The 26160-nt window shown below is 35.7% G+C and overlaps 1 protein-coding gene across 1 annotated transcript in view; it reads right to left on the bottom strand.

Annotated features, from left to right (window-relative positions):
- The window catches only part of Iqcm (IQ motif containing M), a 442098-nt gene that overhangs the window by 158901 nt on the left and 257037 nt on the right, over positions 1-26160 (bottom strand). Inside the window, exon 12 of the mRNA XM_021170291.1 lies at positions 23065-23199. Within this exon, the coding sequence (XP_021025950.1) occupies positions 23065-23199 (135 nt within the window). The remainder of the gene's footprint in view (positions 1-23064; positions 23200-26160) is intronic.

Below are 26160 nucleotides of genomic sequence, written 5' to 3'. Positions count from 1 at the left end.
AGAGAGAGAGAGAGAGAGATCATTAAATAATTCAATCATATGCATCCTTGAACTCTTCTTTTTAGTAATATCTGGAGATCCCTAACCTTAGTTCTAACATGTTTATATGGGTTCCTTTGAATCCTTGGTATTAATAACACCTTATTTCTCCACTACTCTTATATTAATAGACTTCTGCTTCAATATTTTTGCTATTCTAAAATTTGCAATAGCTATTCTTTTATAGTTACTGTAGTGGGTTTGATCTAATGCTGTTTGTATTATATTAATTTGTATCCCCAAAACTGAACAAGAATCCACATATCTGCGTGCAAGACCCTGAGGGACCCTCCCTGCCCCCAGTTGGTTTTGATTGGTAAATAAAGTTGCCAGCTTCCAATGGCTAGGCGGGGCAGACAGAGGTGGGGCTTTTAGGATTCCCAGGCAAGGAACTAAGGAAGGAGGAGGAGAGATGGGGATCCTTCATGCCAGGAAAAAAGAGAGGAAAGATGCCACGTCTAAAAAGGTGCAGGACAGACAGCCTAGCCACAATGTAGTTAGAGGGGCCCCAAGAGACTAGGTCCAGGGCAGCAAAGATGGAATATAGATTTTAGTAAGCAATAACTTGGGAATATTGGAGGGAGGTAAATTAGCCACATGGAGGTTAGGAAGTGGCCCAGGCATTGAGCTATTTTAGGAATATCAGAATATAAAGGCTGTGTGTGTGTGTGGTGTGTGTGTGTGTGTGTGTGTGTGTGTGTGTGTGTTTCATTATTTCATTCAGGAATCTTGAGCATTGTGGTGGCAGGTAGCAAGGAGTGCTGCCCCCGCAGTCCTGCCACAACCACAGCACCAGGATCAATGTGAGTACTTAACTGGATACTGTTACTGTGAACTTTTGTTTTTATAGATCATTTCACAGGAGTGGACTCACAAGGAAAATGTGTGCAGCATATACCAACATGATTTCCACTAAGAACATAACAAAACTTCTACCAGAAATCTATGATAACGCCACATTCTTAGAATCCCCACTGGAGCCACATTCCTGTTAATTTTGTAAATGGTGAAAAGTAAAAGATATATCATGTTACTGTTGTTGGTGTTTGTGTGTGCGCGCGCGTGTGTGTGTGTATGTGCATGCACGCGCGCGCGTCTCCACACTGTGTTCATATAGCCATACTGTATACATGAAAGCCAAAAGAGGTTTTCAGAAATTCTAGATCTAGAATTACAGATGGCTTTAAGTGACTTAACATAGGTGCTGGGAAGTGAACTCAGGTCCTCTGTGAGAGCAATATGTACTCAACTACCAATTAACTTCTCTAGTCCCATAACCCTGACTTCTGGCTGTGGTTGAATGTATATTAATTGTCTTAATTCCCTTCTCTGATAAAGGTATAATTACCTATTATTCTAATCAGTTATCTATCTTTTTTCTTAAAAAAATATAAAAACTTTTTGGGGCTAGAGAGAGGGCTTAGTGGTTAAGAGCACTCCTTGATCTTGAAGCGGACCTGTGTTAAATCCTAGCTCTTACACAATGACTCAAAACCATCTCTAACTAGAGTTCCAGGAGGCATGCATAGGTTACGAATACATACTTGCAGGTAAAAATTTATATACATAGTATAAATAAATGTAATATAAGGGGCTTTGGGTATAGTACAGAATTTAAAATATTTAAGTCCCAAATATTTAACTTAAATATTGAAAGGGTACTAGGTAGTTCTATGGATATTCTAGGGCTGTATATATAAAGCAAAATAATATAAAATTTGTACTGATAATACAGATGCTTAATATGTATCACTTAGGTCAGTCTTTTTTCTTGATTTCATATCTTCCCACAGCACAATATATTTTTAAACTAAGAAACAAACACCTATGTTATACAAATACCTAACTTCTCGATTTCATTCAAATTTTGTAAACTTTTCTGTTGGTGTTTTATTTTTTGTTCTAGTATCAAAAAAATGGTTGCCTGTGATATGTATTTTTAAAGTAAGCCATTGTGTCTTTTTTAAATGTCATTCTAGTTTGTAATAGTTCCTCAAACTTTACTTGTTTTTCATGATTGCCTGAGTCAATGATTTTATAGAATATCCCCGAGTTTTATTTTCCTTGTTTTCTTCATGGTCAAATTATAGTCATGGTCTTTTAAAATAGTTTCACAGAAATGTCCCTTCCTCATTACATGGCCAGGTAGTACTTCCTCTCCATACATCATGGACTTTGAAGTTTAGTCTTACTGTTTATTGTAATTAAAGTGTGGGGTCCCAAAGACCTGGAGTCTGCACTAGAGCCAAGTAAGGCTATGTGACCCTGCCCCCAAGTTATTTCTGATTGGTAAATAAAGATGTAATATCCAACAGCTGGGCAGAAGAGACATAGGTGGGGTTTAGGATTTCCGAGCTTGGGGTTGGAGGAGAACAATGAGCAGGAAAAGAAGGTGAAGGAGGAGAAAGAAGCCACCATGGGTTAAGTGAATCATGAAAACCTATATGTGAAGACTGGCCAATAGGAGTTAAGAGCAGCCCAGATGAAACATACTAACTTGGGGTTGGTTATCAATAGGAAAGTAGAATCTTATAGCATAGAGGGTAGAGCTGCCCAGCTCTTGTGCTATTTAAGGCTTATTGTAAACATAAAAGTTGTGAACATCTTTTGTCCAGGAACTAAATGGTCAAAGTCAGGGTAGAAATCCTAGATTAGGATTAAAAAATTCTACAACAATGGATGACAGTATCCATTCAATTTATCAATTGTGTATCATAGTATCTATCAAATTTCATCCCTATGAAATTATTTCTTCCTTCATATATTTTATCCCTTGGAAACAACTTGCTAAATCCATACTATATAATCAGAGTACAATTTTCATTTAATATTTTGGGTCCCTACCTAAAACATTCCTTCATGGCATATGGAAAAAGTCCAAACTCCAAGCATGACCCATGGTATGACAAAGGGTCATCTTTGCTATCTTCTCCTATTTCATTCAGACATGTCAATTAAATGTCTTTTTTTTTTTCTCTAGCCCATTCTGTGACCTAGCTAGGTAAACTGCATTCTTTCTTCTCATATCAATTGAATAGACTACTTAGATTCAGAAGTACGTTTCATGAGATCTCCAAGTTTGATCTGATGACACCACTCTAAACCCTCCCCACATGACATCCTTCCCTGTCATAGATAGTATTGTCTACAGTAGAGAAGCAAGGTTTGTCCTTTTTTCTGTTCTCAGGGGCTAATGCAAACATATACTCAATAAAAATAAGATGAAAGAAATAAATCTTGTTGCAAAATACCACAGTGACCATAATACCTCTCAAAGCATGTAGACAATCATTATGTATTGTCTATCTTCCTTGTACATGCTATGGCCTAGGTAGTGGGAGACTTAAAAAAATGACAGACACAATTCCCTGTTCCCATTACCTTACAGTCATGCAACACATGAAATCATAAACTTTTTTTCAAGAATAAGACCATTCCAAAAGATTCTTTCTAGGTCTCATACAATGTGACACATACAGGTCACTTAGTTTCCAGGGAACCATAAGCTCCAATTAGCCAGAAAGTAAATCAAGTTCTCTCCTTTCTAAGATAACTTCTCTTTGAAAGTGTAAGTGTACAATGTCTGATGGTTGTGGTGGAAGTGTCAAATCAGGAACTGGAAACATCAAAGGAAGGTAAAAATGATTTACAAATGGGTATTTCAGCAAAACAGAATACTATTTCAACAACAATATGGCTTCTATTTCCAAATCTGAACTAAGAAATCCGGCTCTATGGAGTGTAGCTAGTGGCGTTTTTTAAACTGCTTATTACAGATATTTATTTAGGCTAACGTGAAAAAATTCTCAAATGGAGGGCCCTTGACCTTTCATATTAGATTTAATTTATTTTTCTTTGAAATTATTTGAGTATTTTCACCAGATGCTATATGGCCCATAGAATTGATCTGTTAAGTTGGAGGTAAAACCTCCAATTATGAAATCCAAGTATTCGTGTGAGTTATGACCCAACCAACACGTATTACTGCTGACTGTGTGAACCCTGGACCTCCTAAAATATTAATTATGCAATTTCCTCTGAGGCCCTTGCTGCTTCTCATAAATATATGTTTTCAAAAAAAAAATGAAGTCACTGTAGTCATTTGGTGTTCTGAATAACTTTATCTCATAAAGCTGAACTAAAACGGTTTTAATAAAGATACCCTCAGCTTCCTACAGCATGATTACTTAGGTAGCTATGTGAATATAAACAAGAGAGATTTAATAAACATTTAAAATATCTTGTTTAGGCTTCTATTTCCCAGTCCACAAAATATCTCTAGTTATTTTCTGCTATATAAATAGCTCAGTCGTGCCCTAGATGCCATGCCCAACCTAAAATTGGTGCAGACAAATAATTGTGTATATCCAAAACATATTTTAACTTACCAGGGGACCCTAAAGCTTACAATTAGAAGAGAAAGTTAGTGGGGTTTTTTTTGTAATTAAAAAAAAAGAGGCTTTAAAAATATGAGTTCATGTCATATTTTACCCATAAAGAACATAAAATAATTAAAACCATATTCATTGAAAAATAGAAGAGTTGCATGCTAATATAATGAGTCAATTTTTGAAGGTGAATGAGACCTCTACAATTAGTATGATTATCTTATTTATAACTCCTAAACCATCTTTATAGTCTTATTGTCAACATAGCTTTAGAGTCATTAGTAACCCTTGTAAGAACAAGCAAACAAAACAAATATCCACTCTCAAAGAATAAGTCTGAAATAAAATGAAAGATGGGGTTGGGCACATTTATGCATAAAGTTGTAACAAATAATGTAGTCTTTCCAAATGAAAATACTGGAATAATTAAACTAATGTTCTAAAGTTATTCTAGTGTATTCAATTATCGGTTTTAATTATTTTGGAGAAGCAATTCACAGTGTTAATGAGAGAAATAGAAGTAAAAATCATGGTGGTGTTAAGCTCCATGCTTCTGCATGCTATATGCTTTATTAGACCATGTTAATCAAATATTTGATGAATACTAAAAGGTTTTGGGACTGAGAACTAGGTTGACACATAATCACAGTACATGGATTTCACAGCCAAAGAGAACATAGGTTGTCAAAGGATCAAAGGGCTGATCAATATTAATTAGACATAATACTAAAATAAAAATTAAGGTATGCCAACTCTATTATGTAAAGTCCTAGAAACCCAAGCACATTGTAACCATGCTTTTCAGTCAATCACAGGGAAGAAAAAGATTCAATAAGGTATAAAAGATGGGAACTGATCCTGTATCATTTTGTTTTTTTTTCTATCATATTTGTTTGTTTGTTTTATGTACTTCCCATCCATATGAATCTTATGCCATTTTTATCTCTGGAATTTTTAAATGAATTTTTTGGGAATTTCATATATGAGTATGAACTATATTTACACCATTTTTACCTCTCCCACCCCAAGTTCTACCCCAATATCATCACCTCCTCAAAATCAAGACCCCATTTTTTTAACTACTAACGTTACAAATACACACAGCTCACACATGAATACATACTAATACATATTGTATACATACATAAAACGTGCCAAGTCTGGTTAGTGCTGCTTACATATGTTTGTGTTTAGGGTTGACCCCTTGAAATTTTGTAACCTAATGAGGATACAGATTCTCCATCTCTCAGCAGCCATTGATTTTATATGATTCTTTATCAGGAGCTGGTCATTATAAGATTTCCCTAATTAACTTGGCATGTCAACTGGTGTTATCAATACACAGGTCTTGTTTAGGAAACATATTATTGAGATTTCATGGGTGTAGCTTCCCTGATATATACACAGAAGACAGTATCTCATAGCAGAACCCTGGTCCTTTGGCTCTCACAATCTCTCCACCCCACTCTGTGGTGCTCTCTGAGCCCTAGGTGTAGGGACTATGTTGTATATTAAGAACCCCACTGTTAGTTTTTTCCTGAATTTTGACCAGGAAGAGGTCAATCACTCACTGGGTGTCCATTTTTGCTGGTCCCCTGATGGACAGCCCACCATGGAAATATGAGAGGTAAATGACTATTGTTTTCAGTTATGTGTCATTCTATATTTGTAGAATAAGATTAAAAGGAGAGCTTGCTCAAGCTTATGCAGCAAGATCTAAAAACCACAGGTTGATCCCAACACAGAGCTAGTGGGTGCCTTTAATACTCCATGCTCACCAATAGACTGGTAATACAGAAAGAAAGAAAAAAAAACTAAACAAAGAAATCTGGATATAAGTGGCATTATAAATCAAATGAACCAACCAGATATCAATAGACATTCTAACCAAACACTAATAAATGCACATTCTTCTCAGAATCCTGTGGAATCCTCTATAAAAACTGACCACATATTAAGACAAAAAGCAAGTCTCAAAAAATAGAGGGAAACTGAAATTACACTCTATTTGAACCCAAAAGAGTAAAGCCACACATCAACAGCAATAGAAACCACAGAAAGTACACAAACTTATGGAAACTAAGCAGCACACTATAGAATCATAATTACATGAAGGAAGAAATCAGGAAGGAAAGTTAAAATTTTCCAGAACTGAATGAAAGTGAAAATACGTCATAGCAAAACCTATGGGACACAATGAAAACACTCCTAAAAGAAAAATTTATAGCTCTGGTGCCTATATATAAAAAAATTAATGATCTCAAATTAATAACTTAATGATGTACCTTCGAGCCTTCTAAAAGAACAAACAACACCCAGAAAGTATGTGGGGAGGGGAGACATCAAAATCAGGGCTGAATTGAGTAAAATAGAAATAAAACAATACAAAGAATTAATAACACAAAGAGTTGGTTTTTAAAAAAAAAATAGAATAGAAAAACCTCTAGTCAGGTTAACAAAATAATACCTTGATTTTATATGGGCTACTCAGCATTCTGAACTGAGGCAGTATCGAGAACCCCAAAATCTTCCAGGCTTCACAGTTTATCAGTCATCATTAACCAGTCCTTTGAGTTGAGGCAATAAAGGGTTTCATAAAGTTACTTATCTCCCAAAAGACACAAAAGCATTACGTACCTGTCACCATCTTATCAAGTAGAAAAAAAATATAATTCTGTCACATTTGGGGAAGATGAGTTAAAAGGTTATCTCGTTGCCTCAGAAGACCCAGAAGATTTTGGTAATGGGAAAAAGGGATGAGCTGAATTAGGTTAATTAGAAAGAAGCCCAAGGAATTCAAGTAGCAGAAAACTGTCTTACTTTCCTCCAAAATCAGTGGGATGAGAAAAATTCTGAAGGTGGCATTTGTCCCTTAGTGATGGAGAAAACTAGATGATTCCATGTTCTTCTTTCTTGAGTTAGATACAATTTCAGGAAGGAAAACAACGCTGTCACAAGTGTGCGGAGATGCTGTTGTGCTGCCTATGTAATGCTTGCTTATCAACATGTGTGGTTGGTAGTAGTAGATATGAGTCATCTCTTGTAGGTTTACAGTAGATGAGTCTCTTTGATGGCATTGAGGTGACCTCTGGCCTCAGATGTCTCACAGTACTGACTTTATCTGCTTACATCCAAAGGGCATTTTACTGCTCTCATGCTGAGTAGCTTGCTGTGGTTGTCAAGGTTTGAAGCTACAGCTTTCCTATACCCTGAATCTTTATACACAGTGCTCTGTAGTCACACAGTGCTCTGCAACTTTAGAGCAGCCTTGCAAAGCCCAGCTAAAGGGAAAATAGAGGGAGAGATTAAATCAGATTAGGATTTACATATAGGCTAATAAAGGAACTGGCCCTGCTGCCAGGCAAAAATATTTTCCAATGTGGCCAAAAACATAGCATTTGGTGACCATTTTCTTTATTGAGACATCTTGTATAACAATACATTCATAGGAATGTAAATAAACAGTAGGAGGTGTGTTTTTGTTATGAGCCAGCAGGAGCGAGCTATTTAATAAGAAAAAGTACTTCAATACTAAAAAGGAATATTATTTGATTATTAAGACTAAGGCAGAATGGTAGCCAGTATGTAGTCTCTTCTCTGGAGTCTAATCCTATTGCATAAAATGAACTTTTAAAAACTGGCAGCTTTCATAATATTTAAGAAATTATTATTAGTTTCTTTTCATTCAAACATCCATTTAATTTTTATTTATTCTTCTCTAATGTCATTATATTTAGCCCAACTGCAACTTCCCCTCACTCCACTCCTCCAATTTCTCCTACCTCTTCTCCCACAAATAAATGCCTGATTTTCCCTAGAAAAACAGCAGGCCTCCCAAGAACATCAAGTGAACACAGCATAAAAAGATACAATAAAATCAAGCACAAACACTTGCATTGAAACTGGGTAAGGAGTCCAGTAGGAGGAAAAAGAGACCCAAGAACAGGCCAAAAAATTCGAGACACCCCCTACTCCCATTGTCAGGAGTCTTCCCAAAACACTAAGCCAACAACAATAACATATGTCGATGACCTAGCACAAATCTATGCAGGCTCTGAGATTGCTACTTCAGTTTCTGTGAAGCCCCATGAATTCTGCTTAGTTGATTCAAAGACCTTGTTCTCCAGGTGTCCTCAACTCCTCTCCTCCCAGAATTCCTCCTCTCCCTGTTCTGTGGGGTTCCCTGAGCTCGGAGAGGAGAGATCAGATGGAGATCTTCAACCTGCTTTCTCTGCCCTCCCCCCTTATGTTTGGCTGTGGGTCTCTGCATCAATTTCTACCAGCTGCCAGAGGCAGGCTCTCTGATACTGACTGTATTAGACACCAATCTATAAATATAGTAGAACATCATTAAAAATAATTTTACACACACACACATATTTTGGGCAGTCATGTTTGGTTCTACCTTAGGTCTCTTGGTTATCTAATCTCTGGCTGCTGGCCATCCAGGCATGGGCTCTCTCTCATTGTGTGAGGATCAAGTTAAACCAGATATTGGTTGTCCACTTCCACAGGTTCTGTACCACCATTGCCTCAGCACATCTTGTAGCAAGGACATGTAGGTCAAAGGTTTTGTGACTGGGTTGGTGATCCAATCCCATCACTGGTAGACTTGCCTGGCTACAAAAGATGGCAAGTTCTTGCTCTGTATCTCCCATTACTAGGAGTCCTTGCTAGGGTCATCCTCAGTGATTCTAAGGGAGTTTCCACTGTACCAGTTTGAACCTCACCCCCAAATGCTCTCCAATATTATAAAAGCAAAATTACATATTTATTTTAGCAATGAATCTAGTAAATGTCTTTCCTTTTGAAGTAAGTCATAAACAGATCATACTTTTATTAGTTTATGGCTATGTATCTATGGGATTAATGCATTTTAAAAGGTTTATTAATATCTGTTCAATGAAAATGAAAGAAAAAAGAAGGCTGTTTGATAGGGGGCAAACAAAGCAAACAAAGCAGAAGAAGGAAAAAGACAATGACTGTGATAGTTTGAATGCAAATGAACCCCATGGGATTATATTTGAATGTTTCATCCCCAGTTGGTGGAACTGTTTGGGAATGATTAGGAGTCATGTCCTTGAAGAAGGTGGGTCACTGGGACTGAGCTTTGAGGTCAAAACCCACACTAGTCCCAATCTCACCTATGCCCACATTCTAATGGTTGGCTCAAGAGGCACGCTCTCAGCTATTGCTCCAGTACCATGACTGCCTGCCTGCTGCCATGCTTCCCACCATCATGACTTTGGACTGTAGCCCTGTAAAATCATGAAACCCAAAATTAATGCTCTCCTCTATAAGTTGTCTTAGTCATGGTCTTTTGTCATGGTAATAGAAAAGTAACAATAGCACAGCACTTTGTGTAGTTTCAGGTTGGTGTATATGTCATTTAGAGAAGTTGGTGTGTATGTCATATAGAGAAGAGGGTATATATGTCTGTTACAATCTTTCCCTGCCAGTTGTTATGAGTTAGAAAAGTACTTTACACATAATTAACACATCATGCAGATCCTTGAGAGGAAAGCCTATGTTACTTCTGAAGAGATGACATTACTCATGTTACTACCTATAAACAAAGAGGAAATAATTTTTAGTAAAATCTTAACATGTGAAAAATATCATAGATTCATCTTGTTGCTACCAAGAGAATAGCATCTTTCATTATTGCTGCTCCTAAGTATGAGTTTTGCATCAATTCAAGTAGTATCAATTATATTAAATGCATGCATCAAGTTTAAAAGCTTTTGTTAAAAAGAGGCTTCTAAAAAAATCTTTGTTAATACATTCCCAAGAATATGATTTTATCACCCCCAAAAGCAGAAATGTGAGAGTTAATTATGTAACATAAAAGAAAATAGTCCACAAGATTTGTGAAACTGGTACCAATACTTCTCAGCCCAGAGACTCTTAGACTTTAGAATAGATTGTAGATTGTGATGTCAGTAGATATAACTACAAATAAATATGTGTGTGCTAAATAGAGAATAGATAATGACAGCTAGATACATATTCATTAAGTTATTGCCTTTTGTTTTTGTGTTTTCTACTAGATCTAAATCTCAGATAATCTTCTTGCCCAAAATCATCCCTCATATCAACAAAACAGAACATCTGGAAAGTAAAGAACCATCTGCACAATACTGTACACGTGCGTCAAAGGCTTCAAGTTGTCACAGGTGTTTTAGTCAATGCAAGAAAAAAACATAAGCAGACAGTCTAGTTTTTTACTATATACTATGGAGAGATGTAGGCTACTTTTAAATTTATTCTTGTACTTTTTTTTAGAGGAAGGAAAAGGGAGTTTTCGTGTCATGTTTCTCATCTTAGAACTATCACATGCCTTTTATTCTCTTGTCATTAGTAATACAGTCACTTCTCTTCATTCCATATGCAAGATACTACCATAATGAACTCAATCATTAGCAGTGATCATAGAAAGAAAGGCCTCTGCGTAATGGTAACAAATAATCTAGTAGATGAGACTGGTATTAAAAGTAAATAATATAGCATATATCAGAATAAAAGATTAACTATTAAAGTGGGGCAAGAAAATGGGAAGAGGGTATATGGTGGTCTGTTTCATGATGGAGGTCAAGAACGGTCCTGAAGAGCAGTTGATAGTTAACTAGATGTGTGAGTCAAAGCCTCTCAAAATGATCCATAAGAGAAGGAAGCTCTACATAGCAGAGGAAAGTGCAAAGAATTATTGCATTTTTAAAAGTCAAGTTGTTTTTCTGGCTGAAGTAGAATGAGCAAGAGGAAAGCAGAAGCTGACATGAGAAAGGAACAGAATTCAACACAGATGCCTGGACTGCATCATACACATGACAGAATAACCAGGAAAGGTGCCTGGACTGCATTGTACATGTGACAAAATGACCAGGAAAATGCCATAAAAATAGTTAAACATATTTGAGTTATACAAAAAGGAAATTTAAAGATTACATCTGTGTGCCTACTCAGAACCCAGTCAGAGGAACACTACATGAGAACTGTTTCTCTTTCATATTTCCACAGCAACAAAACAATAAGGTGACTAGAAATCAATCTAGCAAAGTATTAAAAGATCTCTAGGGAAAGAGGTTAAGAAAACCTTATTAAATTATAAAATGAAACTTGTAGAGATCACTTACAGAGTTGAAAGTTTTCATATCAAAATAAATCAATTTCCTACATTTTTAATGGAACCAGAAATAATAATTCTTTCATTTTATAGACTTTTAAAAGGCAAGAAGTTCATTATACCAAAAAGTACATGGAAGGATCCAGCACTTTTCCTCCTAGAATTTCAATGAGTGAGTATAATAGTATAAAGGATATCTTTTAATAGATTCAAATTTCTTTCCTACTTTAAAAAATCTAGTGGTCTTAATTCTCTTACTATCAAATCTCTTGGCTCTCACTTTAAACTGATTTAAAGAGTAATATGTAAAGTCTTGGTTAGGATTCACTTAAGTCTTTATTGTTACATAGAAATCATGATGCTAGAAATTATACCAATAAGTGTTTTGCATATACCAAAGTGGAAGTCTTTTGTAATTAATGCTGTGAGTTATGTACCAAAAATGGAAAAAAATCTAAGATCTCTCTTCAATATAGAAAGCTTTTAGTGTTACTATAATTACATATAGGTATATACATTAATGTATATACCTGTGCTAACCTCAATAGAAGACAGACGCATACTAAAATAGATTCATCTGTATCCAACCATTGAAGACTGTCAACTAAACAATGGTCCATGCTCCTACTAAAAATACATCACAATTGGTAGAAGAAAAATCATTGGCAAGAACATTTCTTAAAAAATAAAACCTCAACAGTTTTAGAATAGAAGCATGATTTCGTGCCTGAAACTCTACTCCCCATAACAGATATCCTTAGGGTTGGTATTTGCTCCCAAGTGCTTGGTGCTGAGTCTCTCTAGGAATGTACAGCTTTAAGGGAAAATGCTTAAATAATTCCTACTGGAACATGATTGATTTACATCCAACATTTTATTTGGAATATACATTTGGAAGCATTTACTTTTTCAGTAGACGGATGAGGTTAGTTGTTTATGTTCAAAACAATGAAAAGCCTCTCTGTAGAGCAAAGCAACCACCATCAACTGTGTCCCAGTAAATGACAAGGCAGGTGTTGTTGTTGTTGTTGTTGTTGTTGCTTTTATCCAGAAGTTTCCACTTACTCAGCAGATCTACATATACTCCTAGTCAGAGGAACCAGCTGCCTGGAAAATTCTAAGTTGTACTATCCTCCTTCTATTTACAGACATTTGTGTTTGTTTTCAATCTAGTTAACACTTCCTCAACTCATGCCTTAGCTTCTCTATAATTTCTCTGATCTCAAGATTGAAGCCATGATTAACACTTGTATCATCTTCACACTTGGCACATTTATGAATAAAACTTAGGAGGCTGCATTTGTCCAGTTACATGTGACTGTTCCTATAGTGTTGAACAGGAGTTTCTAGAATGTATTTATAAATAACAGTTTCATCAAAAATACATTGGGTGGGTGGGGGCAACACTGGGAAAATGGTAAACAGTTCAATGCACAAGCATGAGGACCTGAATTCAGACCCAAGCTTCTACATAAAGCAAGAAACAGCCACACACATATCAGTAGCCTCAGCACAGAGAGGATACAGATAGGCAGATCCTGGGCACTTGATAGTGAAATGGTGAGCTCTGGGTTCAATGATAAAATCTCAAAATATAAGGTACAGAGTGATAGAGGATGAGATATAACTTCAACTTCTTGCTCCTATGTATGTACACACAAATACACACATACACACACACACACGAGTACATAAACAACCAAGAGAAACATCCCTTATCCCTTATCAAAACTACAGGCATTTCACTTCACTGTTATGTTCTCTCAAGGCAGAAAGCATCAGCAAATACCCAATGCTAGAAAACTGGATCATGATACACATAGACACGCAGGAGTTAGGGTTAGAGCCATTAGCAGATGGGCTGACATCCAATTATTCCTCAGCGAGCTAGTGTTATATGACATAAACATCCCAAATCCCTCTAAATAAGCTCACATCAGAACAGGTCAGGTGGCTCAGCTCACTGCTGGCATGAGAATGGTTGTTGAAGGAATACTCCCATTGCTTGTTATTGGAAGATGTAACATTTTCCTAACTGTAGCCACATGGCTAAATCATCTTCGCTGCCTCATTTCTGACTTTCAGATTTGTGCTAAATGTTCTGTTCATTTGCCTATATCCACTCTTCCAAGCATTCTCTTTTTCAAAAAAAGTATAACTACTGAACTAGTTTCTGGAAAGAATACAAATCCCTGAACAAATACTAAAATGTTCAAATACAAATTATCTTTTCCTAACAAGCTATCATTTAAAGCCAAATTGATTTGATCCAATGAGAACTAACAGTCACTGGTATTGACACTAAGAAAAAGAAATAGTGTAAGAAATATACAGAAAAGCTCTGTCTGAGCTGGAATCAATGAGAGCTCCTCCATGAATGTAATAGAAAACCCTGGAAATGAAAAGCTACAGAAAGCTTTTCAAAGCTATGTGAGAAATCAAATGACTCAGAAGGAAGCACTCTAGACTACTAGTAAACATCAAGCATGGGGCTGACATGCAAACTGACCACTGAATGTGAGCTCCACCCCTCACACAGAGCTGCAAGCAAGAGCCAAAACTTTGTGAACTCAAAGTATCTGAGTGAATATTTTGCCCAACCTTAGTTGGGCACTATACAGAGTAACTTTCTGAAAACTCACTCAAACAACAATAACAACATCATTAACAACAACAATAAGAACTAAAATAACAATACCAAGGACTAGAGAGACAGCTAATGGATTAAGAATGTTTGCTGTTCTTTCAGAGGACCAGAGTTCTGTTCTCAGCATCCATGTCAGCAGCTGTAACTCCAGATACAGGTCATCTGAGGTCCTCTTTGACTTCTTTTATGTATGTATGTGTACAAACACACACTGTTAAATAATAATTAGAGGAATGGACAGCCTATGAGGAGGTTCCCTTGAATCTGTTTCCACCAATCAAGTGTAAACTAATAAATTAACCTTGGAACTGAGTAAGATTCCATACTTACGATAACACTGTACCTAGAATATCCAGTATTCATTATTAGCAACAACATAAAATGAGACATGCAGGCTGTGAGTAATCATAGCTTTAGAAGTTAGGTTTAGTACAGTCTTGAAAGAGCTACTAAGATAAACATTGGAATTATTACCATAAGCCATAAAGAATTCAAACAAAATACAGTGGCAATCAAAAAATGACAATCAAGAAAATAGAGGAAAAGTAACAAGATGCATTATAGAGATTAGGAACACATTAAGCACAAATATAGATCACGATGGGCTCATCTACAACCTCAAGAAGACAGACAAATATGATAAACAGGGAATGATGCACAAGGACACAGCTTCCAAAATTTAAACAATTGGCAGAGATTGCCTGGACAGCTGAGTTGATTAGAGTTCATAAAGAATTTAAAGACTATGTTTCTCAAAGTAACAATAAATGAGATAGATAGATAGATATCATGAAAAATATCATGAAAATTATGTATTTGACAGAGGAGGTACTATATCAGAAAAACACCAATAATATGAGAAAACTAAAGTTCCCATTCAAATGGTATACATAATTTTAACAGATTTCTCTACAGAAGATAAAGAAATATCTACCAAGAATATAAAAAGATGTTTGCTCTTAACTCATTACTGAGGAAATGCAAATAAAGGCATAATAAGATGTTCATAGAACATAATAGCAAAAAAAAAAGACAAAGCAACCCAAATAGCCATTAAGCCAAGGGCTAGGTAAACAAGATGTGGCATAGTCACACACTAGAATATTATTAATAGAACAGAACAAAGTGCAGATACATGTTAATGCATAAATGAACCTCAAACATTGTAAAAATCCAGCCACAAAGACTATATATTGTTATTCTAATGTTATTTACTAATAGTTTTGCCCCAAGTTAAATCTTCATTCTTCTATATTATTTCACCATCAATTATTTGCTTGTCTGACATCTTTTTATAGTTTTATTTGTTTGTTTTTATCTCATATATTACATTCTGACTGTGCTTTCCTCTCTCTCCACTTTCTTCCAGTCCCTTCCTCAAACATCTGCTCTACTGGATCCACTCATCTTTCTTTCCCTTCAGAAAAGAACAGGCCTCCCAGGAATAGCAATTGAACAAGGAATAACAATTTATAATAAGACTAGGCACATACCCTCATATCAAAGCTGCACAAGGCAACCCAGTAGGAGGAAAAGGGTCTGAAAAGCAGGCAATAGAATCAGAGACTACCCTCATTTTCACTGTTAGGAGTCCCACAAAAACACCAACCTGCACAATCATAACATATATTCAGAAGACCAAGCTCAGATCCATAGACTCCCCCACTGTCACTCAGTCTCTGTAAGATCCTGAGCCCTGATGGAAAAAAGTAATTCTAAGTATGACACAAAGTCCAAGGAGGAAGAAAATTGGGTAAATTTCCCTGAGGAACAGAGGAAGAGACATTTAAAAATAAAATGAATACAGCCCAAGAACACTTCATTATCCCAAAGGAAAACCTTCAAAGTAATATCTTCAGTTACAATCCCGCTGTTATCATCATAGTAAGAATAATGAAGGACAAAAAGTTAAAAATACCTAGAGGTACAAAGACTTTCAGGAATCTGACTATTTGATATCACATGCTAGAAGTTAATCAGTTGAACTGATTACATGTGAATTAGATTAAATGTTCTACATGTAGCTTGCATCTATTAAGCTATCACTCACAATCAGAGTCAGTATGGATAAAAATGACTGACAATTGAGATGAATACAGTCAGATTTTCTTGAAAATAATGTGAGTGACAAAATGACCATAAATTATCCCAGATTTTGATTTTTTCCATTGCTAACTTCACTTCCAGTAGATATTGTGGGCATCAAAGGAATCTTTAATGGGACAGAGCATTTTAATTAAACATAAAACAAAATAAAACTACATGGCAATTTTCTAGAAGATAAAGTTTGTCCATCTTGTAAGGATAATTTCCAGACAAGCATGAGTACCTGACTTGGGGTCACATAAAAAGTGAGAGGTGCACCTATAACACTAGCACTGAGGGTGCAAGAGAAGGACAGGAAATTCCTTGTCAACCAACCTAACTAAAAGACAATGAACTTAAAGTTTAGTGAGAAAAGATAGCTCCAGTGTAGATACAATGTTTTTGTGCCTTGTGTAAAAGAATATCCTTGTGCTATTCAAATGCTGATTTCTCTGCCCTCAGATCTTATTTCAATCGAGACAGAACATTGTAATGCTTATGTCATGAATCCCCTGTCTCAAGTTTGTGTAGACAATGCCTACAACTTATGCTGAGCCTTGTCAATAAAAGAAAACATCATAGGAAAATACATTTGAAGCCCAGAGGGTCAGACCAGTACTAAAATACATGTATCTCAGATATTTTAGCTGGGAGATAGCCAGATTAGCTTGGAAGACTAAAATAGATTAATGACTGCCCAGGCATTGTGTTAAATAAATCTTGGACCCTCTGTGTCATTATTGGGGAACTCAGTAGGATAAAGAAAAGCAGCCCTGTATTAATTTACTCCTTATATTCGTATTTTTTGTTTGTTTGTTTGTTTGTTTGTTTTTTCCAGACAGTGTATATATAGCTCTGGCTGTCCTAGAACTCACTTTGTAGACCAGGCTGGCCTCAAACTCAGAAATCCACCTGCCTCTGCCTCCCAAGTGCTGGGATTAAAGGCATGCGCCACCACCAGCCAGCTCTTATATTCATATTAATATTACTGTTACACTTCAGAGAATAGAGTCATAAAACAGGACACTTATCTAGCCTCTGAATATGTCTCCACAAACACATGTGTACACACCCCGAAATACACATAAATAAAAAAGAAAGTTCCCTAACCTTAGGAAATGAAAAAACACAGGTTTTTATGCTTTTTTGAATATTCTAAATAATAAGAATTATTAACTAGACTCACCATTTATAGAAAACATGTCTTATTATGAAACTCACTGAGGCTAGTCTGTAAAAAGTAAAATGCAAAGTTGCTCACATTGTTGGCAGTTGTTGGAGTGGGAAGGGCACCATTTTGTTTTGACCTAGGACCTCATATATACTAGTGGCAAGTACTTCACCACAGAGCTATGTCTAATACCCAATATCTTTCTCTAACATAGGTGGTTCTGCCTTTGAGATATTTTCACAAAACAAGATGAAATAACCATCACTCAGATTGAAGAGACTCAGTTTAAACCATCAGTCTCATAAATCAATTCAGAAGTCTCTTTTACACCTTGTCCTTCTCTGTCAAATGACAGAAAACTCTTATGCTATCAAGAGAGATAAAAATCTGCTGGGTGGTGGTGGCACATGCCTTTAATCCCAGCACTTGGGAGGCAAAGGCAGGAAGATTTCTGAGTTCAAGGCCAGCCTGGTCTACAGAGTGAGTTCCAGGACAGCCAGGGATATACAGAGAAACCCTGTCTCAAAAAACAAACAAACAAACAAAAAAAAAATGAGAGAGAGAGAGAGATAAAATCTGTAAAGCAAATTGTCTAAATTCTCTATGAAATGAGTCAATACACAAAAAAGATTCAAGATTTAAACAGCTTCAAAGCAAAAATTTTAAAAAAAGTAACTACAATAACAAAAAATACCAGCTAACCCTTATTGAAAACTTATAGTCAAATGTCAAATATTTCACATGAATAATTTCATTTAAGTCTCACAGCAATACAATGGCCTGAATATTCTGACTTTTCTAGAATAGGGAAAGAAGAAGAAGAAGAAGAAGAAGAAGAAGAAGAAGAAGAAGGAGGAGGAGGAGGAGGAGGAGGAGGAGGAGGAGGAGGAGGAGGAGGAGGAGGATATAAACAGCCTCCTAAACACATATAGTTACCAAACAGAATTGTCAAACCAGGAAGTAAACTCCAATAATGGCTACACCCAAAAATAATCAACAAATAAAACCACACTGTGAAGCTATTAAGCTGGAAATCTTATGTTTTGAATACTAATACCTGCTCAGTTGTGAAATAGTTGTTTTGCTGCACTTAATTTTTAAAATTAAATTATTTTAAATAAAACAACTTATATATATAAGTAAATATATTTTAAAATGATCATATGTGAATAAATGTATATCCTGTGGAAAAAGGAGTACTATAAAGTAAAATTACAGATGTGTACATAATTTGCAAAAATATTGATTTTAATTAAAATGTTATATGCACAGTAGAGGGTAGAAAGAAAGATTTTACATATTAACAACTGCAATTTATTGGAAGTTTTATATATTATATTTTCCACATTTTCTATATTCGGTATTTTGTAATGTTTTAAAAACTCCAACAGCTAGTCATAGACAATGAAATTTAAAGTAATTCAGATCCCTATGATAACAGGTAAGCAAATAGTCATAAAAGCTGAAAAACTAATTCTAAGTATAGTCACAGCAGTACAACAGCATGGACAAAGATCAAAGGTGAAGAAAATTGGGTAAATTTTCCTAAAGATAAAGGAAGAGACATTTAAAACTAAAATCAAGATTCAGTATTGATATTCAAAAATCATCCAACCTTTGTGACCACCTTTTCTGTATCAAAAAGTACATCCTAAAATATTGTTTTTCTTGGATTGAATTATGGGTCCATCATCATTAAATATGTCAGATAGCCATAGCACTCATTTGTACAAAGATTTTTTACAAAAGTGATAAAATATCAGAAAAATAAATTAAGAAAATTGTAGGGGTGGTTCTGATGATAAGGTTCTATTCCCCAATTGGTTCTTGATCTGTTAGTAAAGAAAGCCATAGGTCAATTGCTGGGTGAAAGGTACAACAGAACTTCTGGGTCCCTGGAGGAAAAGGAGACAGATGCAGTAGAGGAGGAAGGAGTTCACCAGGCACCCATGTGAGGTCTCTGGAGGAGCGGTGGGCTATGGTCACTCCTATAGGAGGGTGGTCAGAGATGTTTATCAGGGAATAGATTCAAATGATCAACTAAAGTTAGGGCAGGTAGGAAGTGCAGAGCTAAGAGTAATGATAAAGGCCCGCTTTTCCAGGTAGCAGAGAGTAGCGCCCAGCAATTGTGCCAAGATGGCAAATTGAAAATGAACAACTGTATGTGTGTCTTTTGTCTGTGGATTCAAGAGAAGCTGGGTAGGACTGTTAGCACAGCCCATTTCCAGAGTGTAGGCAGGGTAGTGAAAAGCAACACACAGCAGAAAATCATTCTACTTACAATGACATCAGAAAAGTAAGCCATTGGCAATAAAATAAGTTGAACCAAGAAAGTGAAATATTTTTCATTGAGAATAATAAGATATTGATGAAATAAATGATGAGCACAAATAAACAGAAAGTAATTTTGCATTTAGGGATTAAAAGAATTACTATAAATACATTCACATTGCCCAAATTACACTCATATTTAATGTAATCTTTTGAAACTATTATAGTATAGGTCATAAAGTTACAGAGCACCATGCATATAAAGACAAATTAGATCCTTTTTTTTTTTTAAGTAGATGACCAAGAGCAGGATAGGCCCTCAGGAAGACTCTTGCTGCCAAAGCTCATGGTCAGAGCATTTTTAAAGTCCAAAGACCACACAGATCACAATTACATTATTCTTTGTAATATATGTTTTAGCAGAATATAGTAGCTATTTCAGATAAAACATAACAACTATATTTAATTTATATTTTCATCAGTTATTTTAGCTTATACAAACATTTTTTGGTTAGTACATGTGAACCATGGTCATGATCAAAGATAATACCAAATATGTTGCCAAGATGAACATAGCTCTTGGGAAGCAATAAAGGGCTAGGAAGTGTATACGGAGACACAAAAATGGAGTTAATCACAAGATACTATTTTAGTCACTTCAATACTTAAAATGACCTCTCAGAAATAAACATACATGCCTAAACTTTGTATAGGATTACAAAAGATGTCAAATGGACAAACAATATTAAGAAAGAAAAACAGGACTGGAGACATTATGCTTCTTGATTTTAAATTAGTAAAGTCTATAGATTTCAAAGATATGTGGGACAGCCCTAAAACATATTATAAACTCATGAAACAGAACAGATAGTCCAGAAACAAACCTACACATTTGTAGGCAGCTGATTTCTAACAACAATGCTAAGAATACAACAAGAAAAGTGTAGCATCTTCAAGTGATTCTGGGGAAAGTAGACATCTGCAGATAAAATAATAAAGGTGTGCCTGTGTTGTATATACAAATCATCCACTAGAAATGTAGTAGTCATTTTCTCAGACCAGGAAATTCCTAGATGATGACATGAGGACAAAGCTGTCTTATATATTATTGGCTGGGATGTTTTGAACACCCCACCACCACCACCACCACCAAAGCAAACAACAAAAATATAAAGTAAATAGTAAGACTACATCAAATTAATACACTGACACATGGAAAACACAAGAACCAGCAGGCTGAAATGGTAGCCAGAGAGGGGTAGAATACTGTTAATTTGTATCTGTGAGAGGTTTTAATACACAAAACCTCATGAAAAATCCTAAGCCCACAAAACCTTCAATTAAATGTAGGTAAGGACCCAAAAAGACATTTAAAATTTTTTTATAATAACCAACAATAAGAAAAAAATTCTCAACGGCATTAATTATCAGAGAAATTCAAATCAATAGCACACTGAGATGTTACTACACACATGCTATATTGTATAATATATAATGTAAACCACAACACACCAACAAGACAAGAGACAAATGTTGCAGATGTGGGAAGTGAGAGTATTTGAACACTTTAGGTAGATATGTAGATTGTTACAACCATTATAGGAAACAATTTGGAACTGTTAAAAAAAAAAGTCAAACAAAACTATTATGATTCCGAACAAGGTAATTAAATCATCATGGCAAAGAGATACCAAAAAGTCTCTCTTCCTCACTCATTTCCACAGCATGAATTTCCTCAGTCTATGCCCATTTTAAAAATGTTCTAAATAGCTAAGACATGAAATCATCTTGAGTGTCCATCAGTAGAGGAGAAAATGAAGAAATACAGTCTATGTAAACAAGGGAATCAGACTTATTGTTTTAATGGAGTTGTATCACTTTGAAAACATACATGAAACTGGTGGACACTGTATTAAGTGAAGTGATTAGGATGTTAAAAGAAAAATCCTACATAATCCCATGTATTTGTTGATTCTGAAAATGTTGCCAGTGGTAAGTCAGTGCAATGTTAAAAGGCACATATATTAATGTAATGAATAAGGAACCCAAACTATAACAGCATAATTTAAAAACAAGTTTAGTGAGAGGAAGAAAAAAATTAATAATTCTGTATGGCTTACTGAAAACTTTTTAAGTGAGTAGAATTCTTCTCCCTCCCACATGTATACAGATGTATGCATAAGGGAACTCCCTTATGCTATAGATAACCACGGATAGACTGGCTAGAGGTGTTGGCCATCAATATGTGGCATATCACACCACATCATAACCCTCAAACAGTTTTGTTCATTAGACTTCAATAAGTATGGGGGGGAAGTATGGGGGGGAAAAGGGCTGAAAAATTTGTAATTAGTCATTAAGATTTCTCATACCTATCACAATATTCCCTCTTACTGATTTGAGACAAGAAAAATGTTATTTGATATATATTATTTAAAGTATCAGAAAATTCTATCATTTTATCTGTTTTCTGTTTGGAACAAAATGATTTACCTTTTCTGGAATTGCTGGAGACTTTATTCAAGACTTTATGTATGCTAGGCAAACTCTACCACAGTTCTATACACCAAGCAAGAAATTATTTTCTAATTGTAAAATTGCTTTAGCTTACTATATTTATGCATGTAAACCTGAATTTGCTTATCAGTATCAAATTTAACTACCCAGGAGAAACATTTTAGCAACAATTTTTAAAATTTTGTGGGTTAAGTATATTATGTATAATTTTATTATAAATGAAATGCCCCCTCATGGTCTTGCTGTTGAAGGCTTTAGTTCTGACACTGATGTTCTGGAAATTTCCAGAAATACCTCACTGAGGCACAGCCTTGTGCACTGAGTCCTGTTGTGGAACTCTGTCCTGGTTTCTCTTTTCCTCACTCCCTTTTCATTATGTGTTTGAATCCTCTGAAGCCAAGAGTCAAAATAATTCATTTGAAATCGCCTTTCCTAAGTATTAGTTGTATCACTTGAAAAAGAAATTGCATACTTAGCTAGATGCAACTTATTGATATATCAAAATATATATTCTAAAGTAAAAGCTGGAATCCTCTTTCTGCTCTCCAATTAAAATACAATTTAATTTCTTTTAACCTGCCTTTTCTTATGTGGATTAAGATTAGATACAAATTTGAGGACAAGGAATTGAAGGTGTAGCAGATGTTAAGGGACATGGGAGAATGGGCTCAACATAAAAGTTTTGCATGCATGAAGACATCCTTATCTAATAAAATGCAATATGCAGTGAATATACATGACTGAACAATAAATAAGAGAGGACGAAGAGGAGAAGCCAGGAGAGAAGGAAAGCAGGACAAGGACTGCAGGCAGCAGCACTCACATCTGTGGAGCAGGTCCCAGTACTCATCGATCTGGGTCTGGGTGGGGAAATGACCACAGTCGTTGAAGTATTTCAGCAGCTCACTTCTTTCTAGGCCTTGCCAGTCTTCTCTCTTGGCAAACATGGTTTCATAGACTAAAAACCAAAAGATAAAATAATATAGTTTCTTTTACAAATAATGTGTCATGCACAAGTTATCTACAAAGTTCTTCTGTCCTGGAGTTTAACTGTCAGCCAGGTTTTTCTTTACACCTATGGATGAGCCTTTGGCATTCTAGAAGCCAGTGTCAGTCTTCTGCCTAAGGGGCAGGAGGCAGGGTCTCTCTTCCTCACCCATTTCCAAAGCATGAATTTTCTCAGACTAACCTTCAGTCAGGCTCCTTATGGAGAACACAGGACATAGGTGGGGGCTCTGGTTCGTGACAAATGATCACAGACCTTACACATATCAACACACAAACTACATCATGAGCTGTAGTGTGGGATATTTTATTTTTATTAAGATATGGCCCCTGTACACATTAATAGGGCTCAGTGTGATAACCCAAGGCATATACACAGCACTTACAGATGTATGAGCACCTTATGACTAACATGACAATGGACACAAGTGTGCAGACAGTAGGCATCTCTTTGGGGTGCTGCTTTGACTTCCTTAGATACACACTCAGAGTGGCTTTGCTGGATCATGTGAGATTTATTTGTCTTTTCTTTCTTTCTTTTGTAAACAAACAAACAAACAAACAAAAAAAACAATGATTTTATGATACTGGTGCCTGAACTTAGGGCACCATGCACATAAAGCTAGAGCTCCACAGCTGCTGGACCTATTGCCACCACAACTCTTTTATTCTTATTTTTCATCAGGGGATCACTAAGTTGCCTAGGTTTAGCCTGGAGCTTATAAACGCCTTGCTCTAACTATTATAGGTCCGTAACACCAGATCAACACATTTTTAACTTTTAATTTATTTGTTTATCTTTTGAATCTCCACACTGTCTGTTCCCTTTTGTCTACATTGTCACTAGCAATGACAGGAATCCCAGGTTCCTGACTCCCGATGACGCATGTCAGAAGTCATCAAATCTCCTGTAAACTTCTCACTTTTCAGCTTCCAATCCACATTCTAACCACTGGGTTTTTCCATTACACTTTGAATTTCTGATTTGGAAATAGAGTTAAGAACAGTATCTACATTTTGCTCACTGACTTCACAGCAAAAGAAGAAGAAGAAGAAGAAAAACAGAGCTCAAGAAACTCCTATCTGAATATGAATGGCTATGCCAGATCTTCAAAGCCATCGGAAACACATACAAATTAATATTTAATGTAGGTATGTGTTTTTCTCTCTTTTCAAATCTACAAACTAAAGCTGCTGGATTCAGAGCCTATTCACATCCACTGTAGAACAGAATCCGAGGCTCTCCTGTTTCTAGACATTTTGACTCAGAAGTGCCAGTATTTGCATTTCATTGCCTCAAAGCTTCTCCTAGCAAAGGGCTTCAATCTGTTGACTTCTGGACACTAATCCAGAAGTCTTGGGGACTTAAGACCCCTGCAGAGTGGCCCTCAACCCCTGCTGGTATGGAGGGGTGGGGGGAAGGGGTTGGCAATTGATGTATGAAAATCTAGTTTTTGAGAAACTTGGCTTCATTATTTTTATGAGTTGCCATGACAGTGTGTTTTTTTTTAATTTCCATCCTGTCCCTACTGCATTTTTCTATGCCATTAAAGATACTTTATGGAGTCAATTTACTTTCACATAAGTTTGCTGTGCTTGAATCCTTTTCTCAGGATTTGTTTCTCTAAAGGCCTAAAATTAAGACACAGAGAATGTCCTTTTGTTATTTACATAAATATATTTTTATAAAGATCCATGTACTTTTATTAATTTCTCCTTCACTCATCCATATCTTTAGTACCATCCTTTCATGACTATGCAGTGCAAATACAAACCTTCTGCAACTCACTGGCAGAATTAATGAACTGAGCTAGTTAGCCAGCTTCAGTAAACACATAACTGAAATTATGAAAATTAATACAGTTTGAAATTCTTGAAATATATCTTAAAAGGTTTACCAGTATTTGCCAAATACAAAAAATAGCAATAATTGTATAGAAAACAGAAAAGAATTCTATAAGAAACATGACAAAAATACCTTGCAAATTATGTGGACTCTAGGTATAATGTAAGTGAAGGTTATTCATAATTTTTTTTAAATTATCCCTTTAGCTATTCAGATTCTATGTTGGACAGAGTGCCATCTGTTTAATCAAATGCCTTTATTCTGTCTTTTGTTCATGCCAGTCTAACTAAAGTGATATATATTCATAAACTGCACCATTGTTCTTTGTCTGTAATCTTCTAGTGCCTTCTCAACTTGACTAGGAATCTTAACAAGAAACACATAAAGTTATCCACAGACATTTAAGATTTTTTCTCAATAATCTTGTCAGCTAAATACCACCAGAAGTCAGAATGGAAAAACAGATACACATGGGGTGTGCATGTGTTCCTCTGTATGTGTTTTCAAACTAAAAATAAAATAAAATTAATGAAATAATAATAATAATAAATTTAAAATCTGTAATTACAAGTCAAGAGTAAAAGTTACGTAGGTAGGGATAAAATTAAAATAAACATGTTACGATAAAACTTAAAAAAAAAAAAAACATAGTGACAGAATTTGAAGTACGATGATAATACCAGGCCAAAAACAAAAAAGGGGTGAAGACATTTAGGATATGAATGTGATTGTGAATTCTGTGGCTGAATACTAAAATAGACTCTTTCATGGTGCCTCTTAGGGATGGCCAAAGAAGTACTATCAGTGTTCTGAATAAAGAGTAGAAGAGTCATGTGGTCTGAATCTGTGGGAGCAACACACAAGGGTTTCCCATGAAGCAACACGTCTTGACCCACATCAGAGCATACCTGCTGTTGAGTAAGGGTCATTCTTGTTAAAGACCAAGCATGCTGGAGAGAGGAAGTAAAACAATGTGGATACATTGTGGTTATTGCGGATGCCATCTTAAATGTTCTCATCTTGGTTAGTTGGTTAGTGTGTGTGTGTGTGTGTGTGTGTGTGTGTGTG

The sequence above is a fragment of the Mus caroli genome, chromosome 8 (assembly GCF_900094665.2).
Source record: "Mus caroli chromosome 8, CAROLI_EIJ_v1.1, whole genome shotgun sequence".
NCBI classification, from domain to species: Eukaryota; Metazoa; Chordata; class Mammalia; order Rodentia; family Muridae; genus Mus; species Mus caroli.
Note: the sequence above shows the minus strand (reverse complement) of the source record. Positions and strands in the feature narration are given on the sequence as shown.